General features: G+C 43.3%; 1 protein-coding gene across 1 annotated transcript in view; it reads left to right on the forward strand.

Annotated features, from left to right (window-relative positions):
* Nucleotides 1–4,659: 4,659 nt before the first annotated feature.
* LOC139732981 (WD repeat-containing protein 19-like) overlaps nucleotides 4,660–12,551 on the forward strand; it is a 40,626-nt gene continuing 32,734 nt past the window's right edge. Inside the window, exons 1-6 of the mRNA XM_071643818.1 lie at nucleotides 4,660–4,764; nucleotides 7,107–7,264; nucleotides 7,989–8,213; nucleotides 8,691–8,823; nucleotides 9,580–9,660; nucleotides 10,351–10,463. Of these exons, the coding sequence (XP_071499919.1) occupies nucleotides 4,759–4,764; nucleotides 7,107–7,264; nucleotides 7,989–8,213; nucleotides 8,691–8,823; nucleotides 9,580–9,660; nucleotides 10,351–10,463 (716 nt within the window). The 5' untranslated portion in view covers nucleotides 4,660–4,758. The remainder of the gene's footprint in view (nucleotides 4,765–7,106; nucleotides 7,265–7,988; nucleotides 8,214–8,690; nucleotides 8,824–9,579; nucleotides 9,661–10,350; nucleotides 10,464–12,551) is intronic.

The raw sequence follows: 12,551 nt of genomic DNA on the forward strand, positions 1-12,551 counted from the left end.
ATATTACTCTTCGTTTCTGTGTAGGGATACAGACAACAAAAAAACGCATAAGGAAAGAAAAAAACAACAACAACTCAACTGATATAACACAGTGTCATCTACCAAGTTTGTCGGCATTATGGAAATCCATATCGGTCAGGTGGATTCCGCTGCCTGATCGGGTAGGTTTTACGGTTCGGCGCTAACTGGTCTTGCCGTTGGAGCTCGCTGTCGTTCTGCGACATGACCGGGGGTGGTAGCTCCGCTGGTGGGTCGGTCGTCGCGGTCGCGTCTACACTTCCTTGGATATCTAGTCCTTCATCGCTGGTGATGTCGCGTGCGGTATTCGTCAGTCGAGATGTACCGCCACTCGAGGGCGATATCGTAGAATTGTAACGCTTGCGAATGTGGTCCGCGTGACGTTTAATTGCCCGACCGCTGTTGTCGGCGATAGCGACTTCGAATGAAACCGGCCCATTCTGCGAAACGATTTCTCCACTCCACCACTTGGGAGATTTCGAGGTGAAGTTTTTGGCATACACTTTGTCTCCCACAGCAAAGGTACGCGACTTCGAGCTGCTGTCATGCATTAGCTTTTGCTTTTCCTGACGATCATGCACGCGTGACGCGATATCGGGTCTCAAACGATCGAGTGCGGTCGTCAGACGACGACCCATTAGCATTTCAGCGGGCGAGATTCCTGTCGTCGAGTGTGGAGTTGTGCGATATTGCAGAAGAAATCTCGCGATATTTGTTTCCAACGAACTATCGCCCGTGCGCTTCATCGCGTCTTTGAATGTGCGAACGGCACGTTCTGCTAGGCCGTTAGACGCTGGGTGATATGGGGCCGACTTCGCGTGTGCGATTCCATTTTTCTTCAAGAAGACGCTGAACTCCGCGCTAGCGAAGGCGGGACCATTGTCGGAGACTACTTTATCTGGCAATCCGTGCGTTGCGAAAAGTAGCCGTAACTTCGCGATTGTCGACGCTGTCGTCGTCGAACCAACTGGGATCACTTCAAGCCATTTGGAGTACGCATCGACCACGATGAGGAAATATTTCCCCATGAACGGCCCAGCGTGGTCAATGTGCAGGCGTGACCATGGACGATTTGGCCACTGCCATGGATGAAGCGGTGTGGGTGCCGGCATTGGCTGATTTTCCTGGCAATTGCTACACGATTTCGATGTACTTTCGATGTCGTGATCCATTTTTGGCCACCACACAAACGCTCTCGCGAAACTTTTCATCCGAGACACACGCCTGGATGTCCCGCGTGGAGCGTCTCCAACACTTGCTTCCTTCCCTGCCTAGGAACGATCACACGATTTCCCCAAAGCACACACTCATCTAGCATTGATAGCTCATCGCGGCGCACATGATACGGCTTCATGTCGACATCGACTTCCTCTCGCTGCTCAGGCCAACCGCGCTCTACGTAGGTTAACACGCGAGACAAGACCGGGTCACGGCGCGTCCACTTCCGAATGTCGGCTGTAGTGATGGGCGATGATTCAAGCGTGTCGAGGAGGAGCACTGTTTCCGCCGGCAACGGCACCGTGGGCGGCACATCGGCGAGTGGTAGACGACTGAGAGCATCGGCATTAGCGTGTAATCCTGTCGGTTTGAAACGGAGTGTATACTCATAGCTCGCGAGAGTGAGGGCCCAACGCTGAATGCGAGCTGATGCTTGAGCAGGGATAGGGCGGTCCTCGTTGAACAGGCCGAGGAGGGGCTTGTGATCGGTGACGAGCGTGAAGTGGCGCCCATGCAGGTAAGAATGGAAGCGTGTTACCCCAAACACACAAGCTAAACCTTCCTTCTCGATTTGCGAATATTTCTTCTCGGCTTCCGCAAGTGTTCGCGAGGCGAACGCAATCGGCTTTTCTGACCCGTCTTCCATGCGATGCGCGATCACCGCGCCGATGCCGTATTGCGAGGCATCACAGGACACGACCAGCTCTCGGCTTGGATCATAATGAACCAAAACTTGTGATGATAACAGCAGCTTCTTGGACGAGTCGAATGCCGTTTGCTGAGCTGAGCTCCATTTCCACGGTGTCCCTTTCTTGAGGAGGGCGTACACAGGTGCTAGCGTGGTCGACAAATTCGGGAGAAATTTGCCGTAGTATGTGAGCAGCCCCAGATAGGCTCGCAGTTCAGTGACGTTGCGGGGTGCAGGGGCATTCGTGATCGCTGTAACTTTACCCGAAGTCGGATGCAGGCCTTGCTCGTCGATGGTGTGACCCAAATACTCAACCGACGGCTGCATGAACTTGCACTTGCTTCGCTTCAAGCGCAGCCCAGACTCCTCCAGCCGCCCGAGCACCATGTCGATTGTCGAAAGATGGTCGTGGTCATTGACCCCGGTGATGAGGATGTCATCGAGGTATACCGTGACGTGGGGAATATCGCGTAGCAAATTCTCCATTACTCGTTGAAATATGGCTGGGGCGGACGACACCCCAAACGGGAGCCTGTTGTAGCGATATAGCCCCTTATGTGTGTTGATCACTACGTACTGGCGTGAGTCATCGTCGAGCTCGATCTGCTGATACGCTTGGGACAAATCCAGCTTCGAGAACTTTTGTCCCCCTGCAAGTGATGCAAACAGGTCCTCAATCCTCGGGAGTGGGTACTTGTCTAATTTCGCTACGCGATTGACTGTCATTTTAAAGTCACCACAGATACGAACTGACTGCTTATCAGCTTTCATCACGGGCACTATGGGTGCCGCCCATTCCGAAAACTGGACTGGTTCGATTACCCCATCGTGCTGCAATTTCTCCAACTCCTTCTCCACCAGGTCTCGCATCGCATACGGCACCACCCGTGCTTTGCAAAAGCGGGGCGCTGCATCCTTGTTCACGTGAAGCGTGGCTTGCAGACTTGTGAACTTGCCCAATTCCTCACGAAATACCGCGTCGTGACGTTGCAGGATGTCGTTGACGTCGGTTGTGGCTGCGGCGTTCATGTTATGCACACTTGCCCAATCCAGCCTCAGCTCATGCAGCCAACTTCTACCAAGGAGGCTGGGACCATCTTCTTTGACCACGATGAGCGGGAGCGTTTTCACCTGGCCATTGTGAGCGACGTGCACCTCGACCACGCCCACGACTTCCAATTCGTGGTTGGTATAAGTCCGCAGCTTCATAGTTGTTGGGCTTAGTCGTCGTTTAGGCCAATATGTCCGGAATGTCGTCTCCGACATGAGCGAAATAGATGCACCGGTGTCGATTTCCATTCCGACCTCTTGGCTGTCGATATTGACTTTTACTTTCAGTGGGGGCACATTTGACTTGCCGTCCACTCGATACAGCCTGAGATTGCCGTACTCCGCTGGTGGTCGTGGTGGAGCTGAACTCTCGTCCGCCGATTCCGTGCCGGCGTCATCGTCGTCCGCTTTTAACGCTTTCACCTGGCCACTGCTCTTGGGCGGTATTCCGCGTCTTTTGCTTAGACACACGCTGCTAATGTGTCCCCTTTTTTGGCAATGATGGCAATTGCTGTCCTTGAACCGGCACTTGTCAGATGTGTGTCCGCCCTTTCCACACCGGAAGCACGTTCTGGCCCTGGCTTGTTTCGGCTGAGGCGAGGAAGCCATTTGGTGTACTTCCTCCCTTGGAGCTTGCGCCGTCTGGAGGTCCCGAACATTATTGGCAGCCATTTCGATGTTGGTGGCGATTTCCACCGCCTTCCCGAGATTTAAGCTCTTCTCCGCAAGAAGCCGACGTTGGATGCGGTCATCCCGCACGCCGCAAACCAGGCGATCACGTAGCATTACATCAAGCGACGTCCCGAAATTGCAAAACTCTGCTAGAGAACGAAGTGATGCCATGTAGCCCGCTATCGTTTCATTATCCATGCGAAACCGGCTGTTGAATTTACATCTTTGCACTATTTCGCTTGGAATCGGGCAATGATGTGCGTTCATCGCTGCCACGAGATCGTCATACTTCATGGCAGAGGGCTTGGTTGGGGCCACCAGGTTCCGTAGCAATTTGTATGACGAAGGCCCAATGACTGTGAGCAGTGTCGCCTGCTTTTTTCCCTCAGATGTAATGTCATTGGCTTTAAAATAGAGGTCCAGCCGTTCGACGTACTGCGACCATTCCTCTCTCCCCTCCAGAAACTCCTCAATTTTCCCGATGAGAGCCATCCTATACAGTACATGTATAGGTGCATTCGAAAAATATCCTCGTCGCCAGTGAAGTGACCTGCTATGAGCACAATCAAATAGAACACGATCGACACACTCGGAGTTAAGAGAGAGATTGACTTTATTGGAAGAGCTGCATTCAGCCAACGCTCGAGACAGACTGGCCAAAACACTGGACTGCCTGGTCATAAATACATCGGTACATTGCTACTACCAGTATGGTGGTCCACCATGATGTGAGGACACCTGTCTCTTTAATCCCTCCGATATACGAGTGATGTGATATTAAGCCCTCTGGCCGACAGAGCTCAGACACCCTGTCTGGTCCGAGTCTAGCCTGATTACATAATATACTACAAGTACAAAATGTATTTTATTAGTATTTTTCTCCTCTCTGTGATTGCAGGAGTATTCAAAACTCTCCATTTACTGAGTACCGAGCATTAGCAGCATTAGTTGTTTACTCCCTTACTCAGAGCGAGCAAAAGAGGGCGTAAACATTAAAGTTGCATGCTGGGATGCAAATATTTCGCTCTTGATCCATTCAGTTTCGCGATGATGGAAATATCTGCTAAAAATACTACATTCTAGTCAAAGTCGTAGAACGTGTATCCGTCAGGATGAAGGTATGTATATAATTATTGGGCTATGTCTGTCTATGCTTTGTTCATGTGATCAAGTGTTGTCAAATTAGCACAGTTTTTATTATGCGAGTCATTCACCTAACGTTACATTTGCAAGTGCCGCTGTCGGCGGATAGCAACGGTAAACAACCCCTCGGTTCCCCTAAGTTTCCCGTGAGAGCACCGTAGAACGATGAATCGAAGCGGCGCGAGCTGTGCATTGGGAACTGGTTTACTGCACTGTGCTGTGTAGGCCTGCACTCACTGTACATTTCACGAGTTGCATAGCTCACAGAGGCAGCTGCTAGCTAGCTGCAGCTGGCAGTGCATCCTTCTTTGCCTTTCCCCAAGCAACTTTAGAATCAATTATACCCATCAGTTTAAATAGTTTCCTAAATGACATACTAAATTGTGTTTTAACTTTTAGTTTTAGATCTTAAATTAAAGTACTAGAAATAGATAGACTAGAAATGAATCTAGGTCATAATGGACGGCTAGACACGATAGCTGGTTAGCTAGATAGGGGGACTTTTATTGTATTATTATTAGTCTATTTCCTCCCTAATTCAAATGGGTAACAATCAGATTGTCCAGAAAACTTTATCTCAATCCTTGTATTTCTTTTATGCCAAAAATCAAAATGGTAATTTCGGATGCCGTAATATCAATAACTGGAAATTTATCCATGTCATGAACCACCAGACACTGAGCAACTGGCGAGCTTGTGCTGTCATTAGTAATTACTCATACATATGGAATGCTGTTTGACTTGTACAGTTTAACTAAAATCATTGTAGGCCTACAGTAGACGTGTTCTAATTGTAGTATTTCTGAAGCTAACCACATGCAGCATGTCCCACAGGGCTGCCAACCTTGAGTGAGAGTTTGGCGTGAGACACTGCGAGGGAGCGGAGCGACCTCCTGGCTAGCACCTGGCGGCCTGCTGTGCGGCCGTACATACGTACGTACGTACTACGTACACAGTCAGTGTATGTAAAGCGATGTAAAGCACAAGTCATAGCCATACATGTACTGTAATTTGCCAAAAGTACAAGCCACGCTCACGTGGTATAGGTAGAAGCCAATCGTAATCCAATAGCTCGTCTTTGCGCGCGAACCGAAAACGATTATTATTGGTTAAGCTTTACACCCGCGCTGGAAAATCTCGACATTTTGGGCTTGGGCATATCGATATTCGGAATATCAGAGAATTTAGAGATATATTTATTTTTGTAGTCATGTACAGTCCATTTAGGGGGTTTAGCGTGAGATTTCGTTTATCAGAGTGAGACAGTCAAAATTGGTTGAATTGCGTGAGTCTCACGCTCAATGCGTGAGAGTTGGCAGCCCTGTGTCCAGCAATCTCGTAGTCGTATCTGCCACCGCATGAGTTGCAAACTGCCCCACACAGACAAGGTGCACGTGTGTGTGTACGTGTGTGTGAGTGTGTCTGTCGTCTGTAGCTTTATTATTAAAGCAAGTTTGGCTGTTTTATATAACTTTAAATACTCTTGCTTAAAGTCAACTCTATTGTAGGCACCAACTAGCAACTCTACTTTTGGTACAGTCAGTAGACATTAACGTACATGACTAGAAATGATATTTCCAACCATGTGTATTGCCCATTTATTAGGTTGTAAAGTGGGTTGAAAGAAAAAAAAAATGGGATATATGCTGGACTCCAGAGTTGTATTACAGGTTAAAGGGTGTGTACAGTTCTGGTCGAGGTGAGGATTTAGCATTTAACGTTTTGCGAAATATTCAAAATCCATTCTATGAGATGTTAAAGAGCATGCAATTCTAAGGGGTATCAAAAGTTTATTTGATGGCAATCAGTTTTGGAATGGCTGAGATATCCAAAAACAAGGTGAAACAAAGAAATCCTAATAAAAGGCGTGGCCTGTCGCCTTTTATTATTGTCTTTTTTTTGGATATCTCGGCCATTTGAAAACCAATTTTCATCAAATAAACGTTGAATCCTTCTGAAAATTATATGCTCTTTCACATTCATAAGAGGTTTCTCATTATCTCACTTGGGAATGTTCAAAACATGAATCCCCACCTCAACCAGTACTATACAGTCCCTTTAAGGTTAGGGTTACTTAGGGATGTCTATTACCTATGGGGGCACAAAAAGAACTCTTTTGGAACAGCCTATCACTCAGTGGATACTCATGTACTTTTTTTTTTCTTTTTTCTTTTTTTGCAAAGGATATTTTTTTTGTCACATTTGTCAAAAATTAGACATGATTTTAGGGAGCAGCCCATCACTAACTTGATACTAATGCAGTGTAAATAGTTATACTGATCTTTTCATTTTCTCTTTTTTTTTTCTTTGCTTGCAGAGGGTATTTCATTTGTCGGAGAAAACCCATGGACCGGGACCCGTTACGTTCAGCTGGCAAACAACTCTTGGCAATTACCTTGCCACTACTGGCTCCAACCATAATGTTCACATCTACGACCGCCATGGAGAGCTACGCGATGAGATCAACTTGCCAGGGTATGTCCCCGCTGTGATGATCCTGGATAATGGCATTGTAGTAGATAGCTACCTGTAGAGAGATTGATATGTCCAACATGATAGCAAGTAACAGATACTATGCCTAGATGATGATATTTGTCCAACCTCTTTCTGTTTTTGTTTTTGTTTCTGTCTTTTATAATCTACCAAAGAGTGATCACTTTGCAGTTGTACTTGAATTGCAATTATTTATTGATCTATGAATGTGGTGCGTCATCATGTTACCATAATAAAGTCAGAGATCATAAAAGGAAGAAAAATGTGCTTAAAGCAGATTTTGGCAATTTAACCTTTACACTTTTTTTTCTAAATATTTTCCTTGCAAGGAAGTAGGCCAGTTTTCTATCTGTTCAAATCTAGCAGCGGGCAAATTCATATCTGCCAGAAAAAAAGAAGAAAAAAAAATCTATTTTCCCAACATTGTATGGCTTTTGTGGTGTCTCATCACAAATATTATTCTTCTTTTTCTGAGAGTGAAATGAATCTGACCTGTTGAAATTGCTCATGAAATACAGTATCATGAACACCGTATATGTGTAGATATCAAAGTTTAAAGGTATTATGAAGCATCTGTATATTACATGTAAGCATTGTGGATAGAGACTTTACAAGAACAAAGAGTGATTGTATTTATATTGTCAGTGACATGGTGAAAGATGGCAGAATGATGTGATATATCTTGATTAATCTTCATTGATCCCAGAGCGTGTACTGGCCTTGGCTGGGACAAGGATGGTGACACTCTGGCACTCATCTGTGACAAGAGCAGCGTGGTCTTCCTCTGGGATGCCAATAGCCACCGGACGTCACAGGTAGACAGTGGTTTCAAGGACTCGCTGACCTACCTCTTGTGGTCCAAAATTGGCCCCCAGCTGGCCATAGGCACAGTGAAGGGGAACCTCCTCATCTACAACCACCAAACATCACGGTAAAAAACACTTCTTTCTTCCTTTGTCATGCCACCAAAACTTTTCCTTGTTGTCTCTGTCATTCTAAGGGGTGGCTGATAGAATCAAGATGGCCTCAGAAATGAAAGGTCCTACAATTGATGTATTATTTCAGTTGCTGCCTGAAGAAGAAACGGGTATCTCACCACTGGACTGTATCCACTGCTATCATAGCATTTGCTCATTGGCTATTTGGAGAGTATTTGCCTGAATGAATCAATGTATTATGCGTAATTTGTTTTGTACAGTTTCAATTCTAGCATGATTTAAAACTCATTAGCTTTCTCTAATACATGTACTTCATAAACAACTAAATCACAGTCATAAAAAAAAATTAAGTTTAGCTCTAAAATCTTAATCAGTGAAGATGGCTATATCGAAATTTTTGTGTTATGATTATTAGAAACAAGAGAGACCATGTACTGATGAGACTTTATTGTCATTTATGATGGTATCAGGAAAGTGCCAATCCTTGGTAAGCACACCAAGAAGATTACATGTGGAGCTTGGAGTGCTCAGAACCTCCTGGCCCTCGGTAGTGAAGACAGAACCATTACTGTCAGCAACCCAGAGGGAGACACAATAGCTACTGTAAGTATTTCATACATCCTTGACTATAGGCTGTTGTTTTTTTGTTTGTTTGTTTATGCATGAATGTTGTTTTCAAATATTTTCAGGTGTTGTATGGTCAGTCTATAGAAACCTACCTGTGTGCAATTCATCTTAATGATTTATATTCAACCCGTCTCATAAGGACGCGGTAGCATGGCGATCGTACAATGCGAAGACTGGCCAAAAATGAATATATTTCAGAATCCCTGTAACGGATTGTATACAGCATTATCACTGATCTCTGGGTAATAATACACGCAGCCAAAGAATTTTGACTGGAGTTGACTTTTACTGATGATACTACATAGTGCCCTTTGATGCACATTTGCTGAAGAGGCACTCTATTCTAGCAGGCTTCTGCTATTCGCATTTTTCGAATGTACCCTTGTGGGCAGCAAAGGAAGATCAGTTCAATCGGACCTCCCTCCTTTCCCCATCCTACAGAATCTTTAAAATTTTAGATATAAGGCTGAAATTTCTGAGAGTTCAACGCAGTTCAAAAAGTATATTGTTTGTTCTGTTCTCTTGCTTCCTAGACATTAAATAGATTTTTTCATACTTCTGTGCATTACTATTCTAGCTGAAATATAACATTTCCATACATAGCCATACACAAATTGGCATCGTTTAACTTTATGATGTCAGTTTACCTTTATATACCATTATTTTTGTGTACACTTGCCTGTTATTTCCCTCACTAATGACTATTTGATATGGTTATGCCCTTTTCTTCAGACTGGAGTGAGAATGGACCCATCTGACATACAATTTTCAGAAATGAAGGTAGACGAAAGGACTTCATCAGGAGAATCAACGGCAAGTCACTTTTTTTTATTGCATCCTTATGTTTTATTTCCCTTTTATAAGGTCACCTGTTTAATGCAACTGCTACAAACTTTTATGCTAAGAGAAATCATGTGCTGAAGACTGTGGGTATAGTGGCCAGCTTACAGCAACAGCCACCTAGTATGCTTCAGTGAACAACTGTTCTATATTCCCTTGTACGTATAGTTTTTCATGATTGGTAAAGTAGAAATATTTGCGTAAGCGATTTTTCGTGTATGACCGCCAAGGATGAATTTTGTGTTTTTTATTCCTGGGAATCAAGATATAAAATGGTATTATATGTAAAAGGCAAAACATTTGGGTGCTTTTGTTTTTTTGTGCTAGTTTCATGCCGCTCAAAATGTGTGAAAATTTCCGCGTTTACAGTGATTGTTGTTGTTTTTATTTCTTATGCCTCTGGCTGCCTTCTGTTGCACATTTATAACATTTTTACCTTTAAAAAGTTGCAAATTTTCAATATCGTATGAAGATGCTATGAAAAAATGGGTCCCATTTATCAAAATTTTGCATTTACAGCAGTAAAGATAATGTGTCTGTTAATGGTGCTGTAACATTGTCCCACAAAATCAGTGCTTGTGTATTAAAAGCTCCTACGTGTATGTGATGGTGGAAAGTGCACCACAATATGTGTTTGATTGACATTTTTTTTTTTTTTTGCAGATAAGTATCCTTGTTGGGAAGAAGACACTCTTCCTGTACAACCTGGATGACAGAGACAACCCAATAGAGTTGGCCTTCCAACAGCGCTACGGACAAGTGGTGGCCTACAGGTGGTGAGTGTTGTAGAGTATTACGTATGTCTGGAAAGATATACCACTCACCTATTTGGCCTGTTGGGATAGTATATACTGTAAACACCCACCATGAGTGAGCAGTATGGAATTAGAGTTAGGGTTGGGATATGAAGTGCCTTGAAGGTACCTTGAAAAAAATGGCCTAGATTTTTCCTCCTAAGGTTTTTAATCAAGTCTGTGGACCTGCTTATTGTCCTGTGAAGTGTTCAGCATGTTAACAACAGGTGCAGTAGAGTAAACAAACACCTGTCAATCAATAAACAGGCTAACGGAATGCCAAGTAAACAAATAAGTTAATGTAAGTTTCATCCAGCTTATTGTCATGTGACACAATACTGTTTTTTTTTTCTTTTACCAGGTCAAACTGCTACTCTTGACAGCTTACAAACAAATGAAAATATTGATTCCATAGTGGCAAAGGTCATGCAACTTTTACAATTTCTGGGGTTCGCAGTCAGACATTGAAAGTCTGATGACCTTACACTGAAAAGCCAACTATGTAGCTTTAAACATGAGAGGGATTCACAGGTACACAAATTAGCAGCTTACAAAGCTCAAGATTTGTAACCCACTAGCAAACTCAAGATTTTTTCATGTGTTGACTCAAAAAACTCACAAATTAGCCCAATGAGCGGCGCGATGCTAAACCTACGAAATGCTGCTCTTATTTCTGAATTAGCGTGCTAATTTGCCTGGCAGTGACAGTGTAAACAGTTGACCAAATAAGCTTGAGTATTTATATCCCATCATTACAAGCACACATCACAATAGTGTGCACTGCACACCGCGATGAGGCACAAAAACAATAGATTTATCCATCTGCAATTAGCAAATTATTTCTGTACATATGAACGTTTGCAAAAAAACCCCCAAAAATTCAAGATTTGGAGCGCACTCGCTAACCTGCTATTTTGTATGTGTGAATGTGGCTACAGTGTGCACACACTCTTTAGCATTTTGCTAGCTTCACAATATCCCTAGCATTACAACAACAGGTGTATCAAAGTAAATTCATACTAACACCTGTCAATCAATACATGAGCCAGTGGAATGCCAAACAAATAAGAAGTGAGTGTTGGTTTCACCTAGCCTTTGTCAAGTAACACAATATTGATTTTATTTTTGTTCTTTAAGCAGGCGATTGTAATAAAGAGAAAAATATGCCCTTTCCAACCCCTTGACCTAGTTGCATAAAACTATAGTAACTTAATAATTAATGGTAACTGTCATAGATGTATGTTCCATGGTCAAACATATCCAAGAATTCACTGATGGATACCACTGAATGTAAAGTTACCATAGTTTTCTGCAATGAGGCCCTGATCTTGAGAGTTTGCAAGAGGATTTATTGATTCCACAATCTTATATGCCAGGCAACTTTTCTGAATCTAGGGAGTTTACTGGAAATTATGTTACACAATGAGATACTTTTTTTTTCTGTAGCTTGTGACAGGGTCAGCACACTTTTCTGTAGCTTGTAACAGACATGTGTAACTAACATTTCAACAACAGGTGCATTTTAAATTGATACTAGCACCTGCTAATCAACTCAACAGCTAGTGGAATGACAGAATAATAAAAAGTGAATGACAATAACATTTTGTCTTTTGTCAACAAAATATATTTTTGGCTTCTTATGTTTTTCATTTGCAAGGCAACAACAGGAGTCAAAAACAAATATTGATTCCAAGTTTGAAAAGGTCATGCAACTTTTTGAATCTAGATAGACCTAAACTTTATTTGCCCATTTTGTAAAGATGTTTGCAATTGTTGCCAGTTGCAATAATTACATTTGCGATGGTAAAATTTGACTAATACCTGCTGTTTGGTCATTCCTGGGCTTGTGCTATAGTCACTGCAGTCATGAAAACTTACAGTGATGGCTTACATCATTATTAAGTGGGTGTCTTGTGATACTCCATAAATGATTTGCTTGTCGGCTAAATAACTGCTTCTAAATTTACAAAGGCAAAGCTACTTAATGGTTTTATTTTCTCTTTCTGAATGTAAGTTTAGAGTAAAGATAAAATAATTATGTTCCATTTGAAACTTTGTGGAATTTTATAT

Source organism: Diadema antillarum, unplaced genomic scaffold, assembly GCF_040938485.1.
Source record: "Diadema antillarum isolate AM-2024a unplaced genomic scaffold, OU_Dant_1.0 seq00000459_RagTag, whole genome shotgun sequence".
Lineage (NCBI taxonomy): Eukaryota > Metazoa > Echinodermata > Echinoidea > Diadematoida > Diadematidae > Diadema > Diadema antillarum.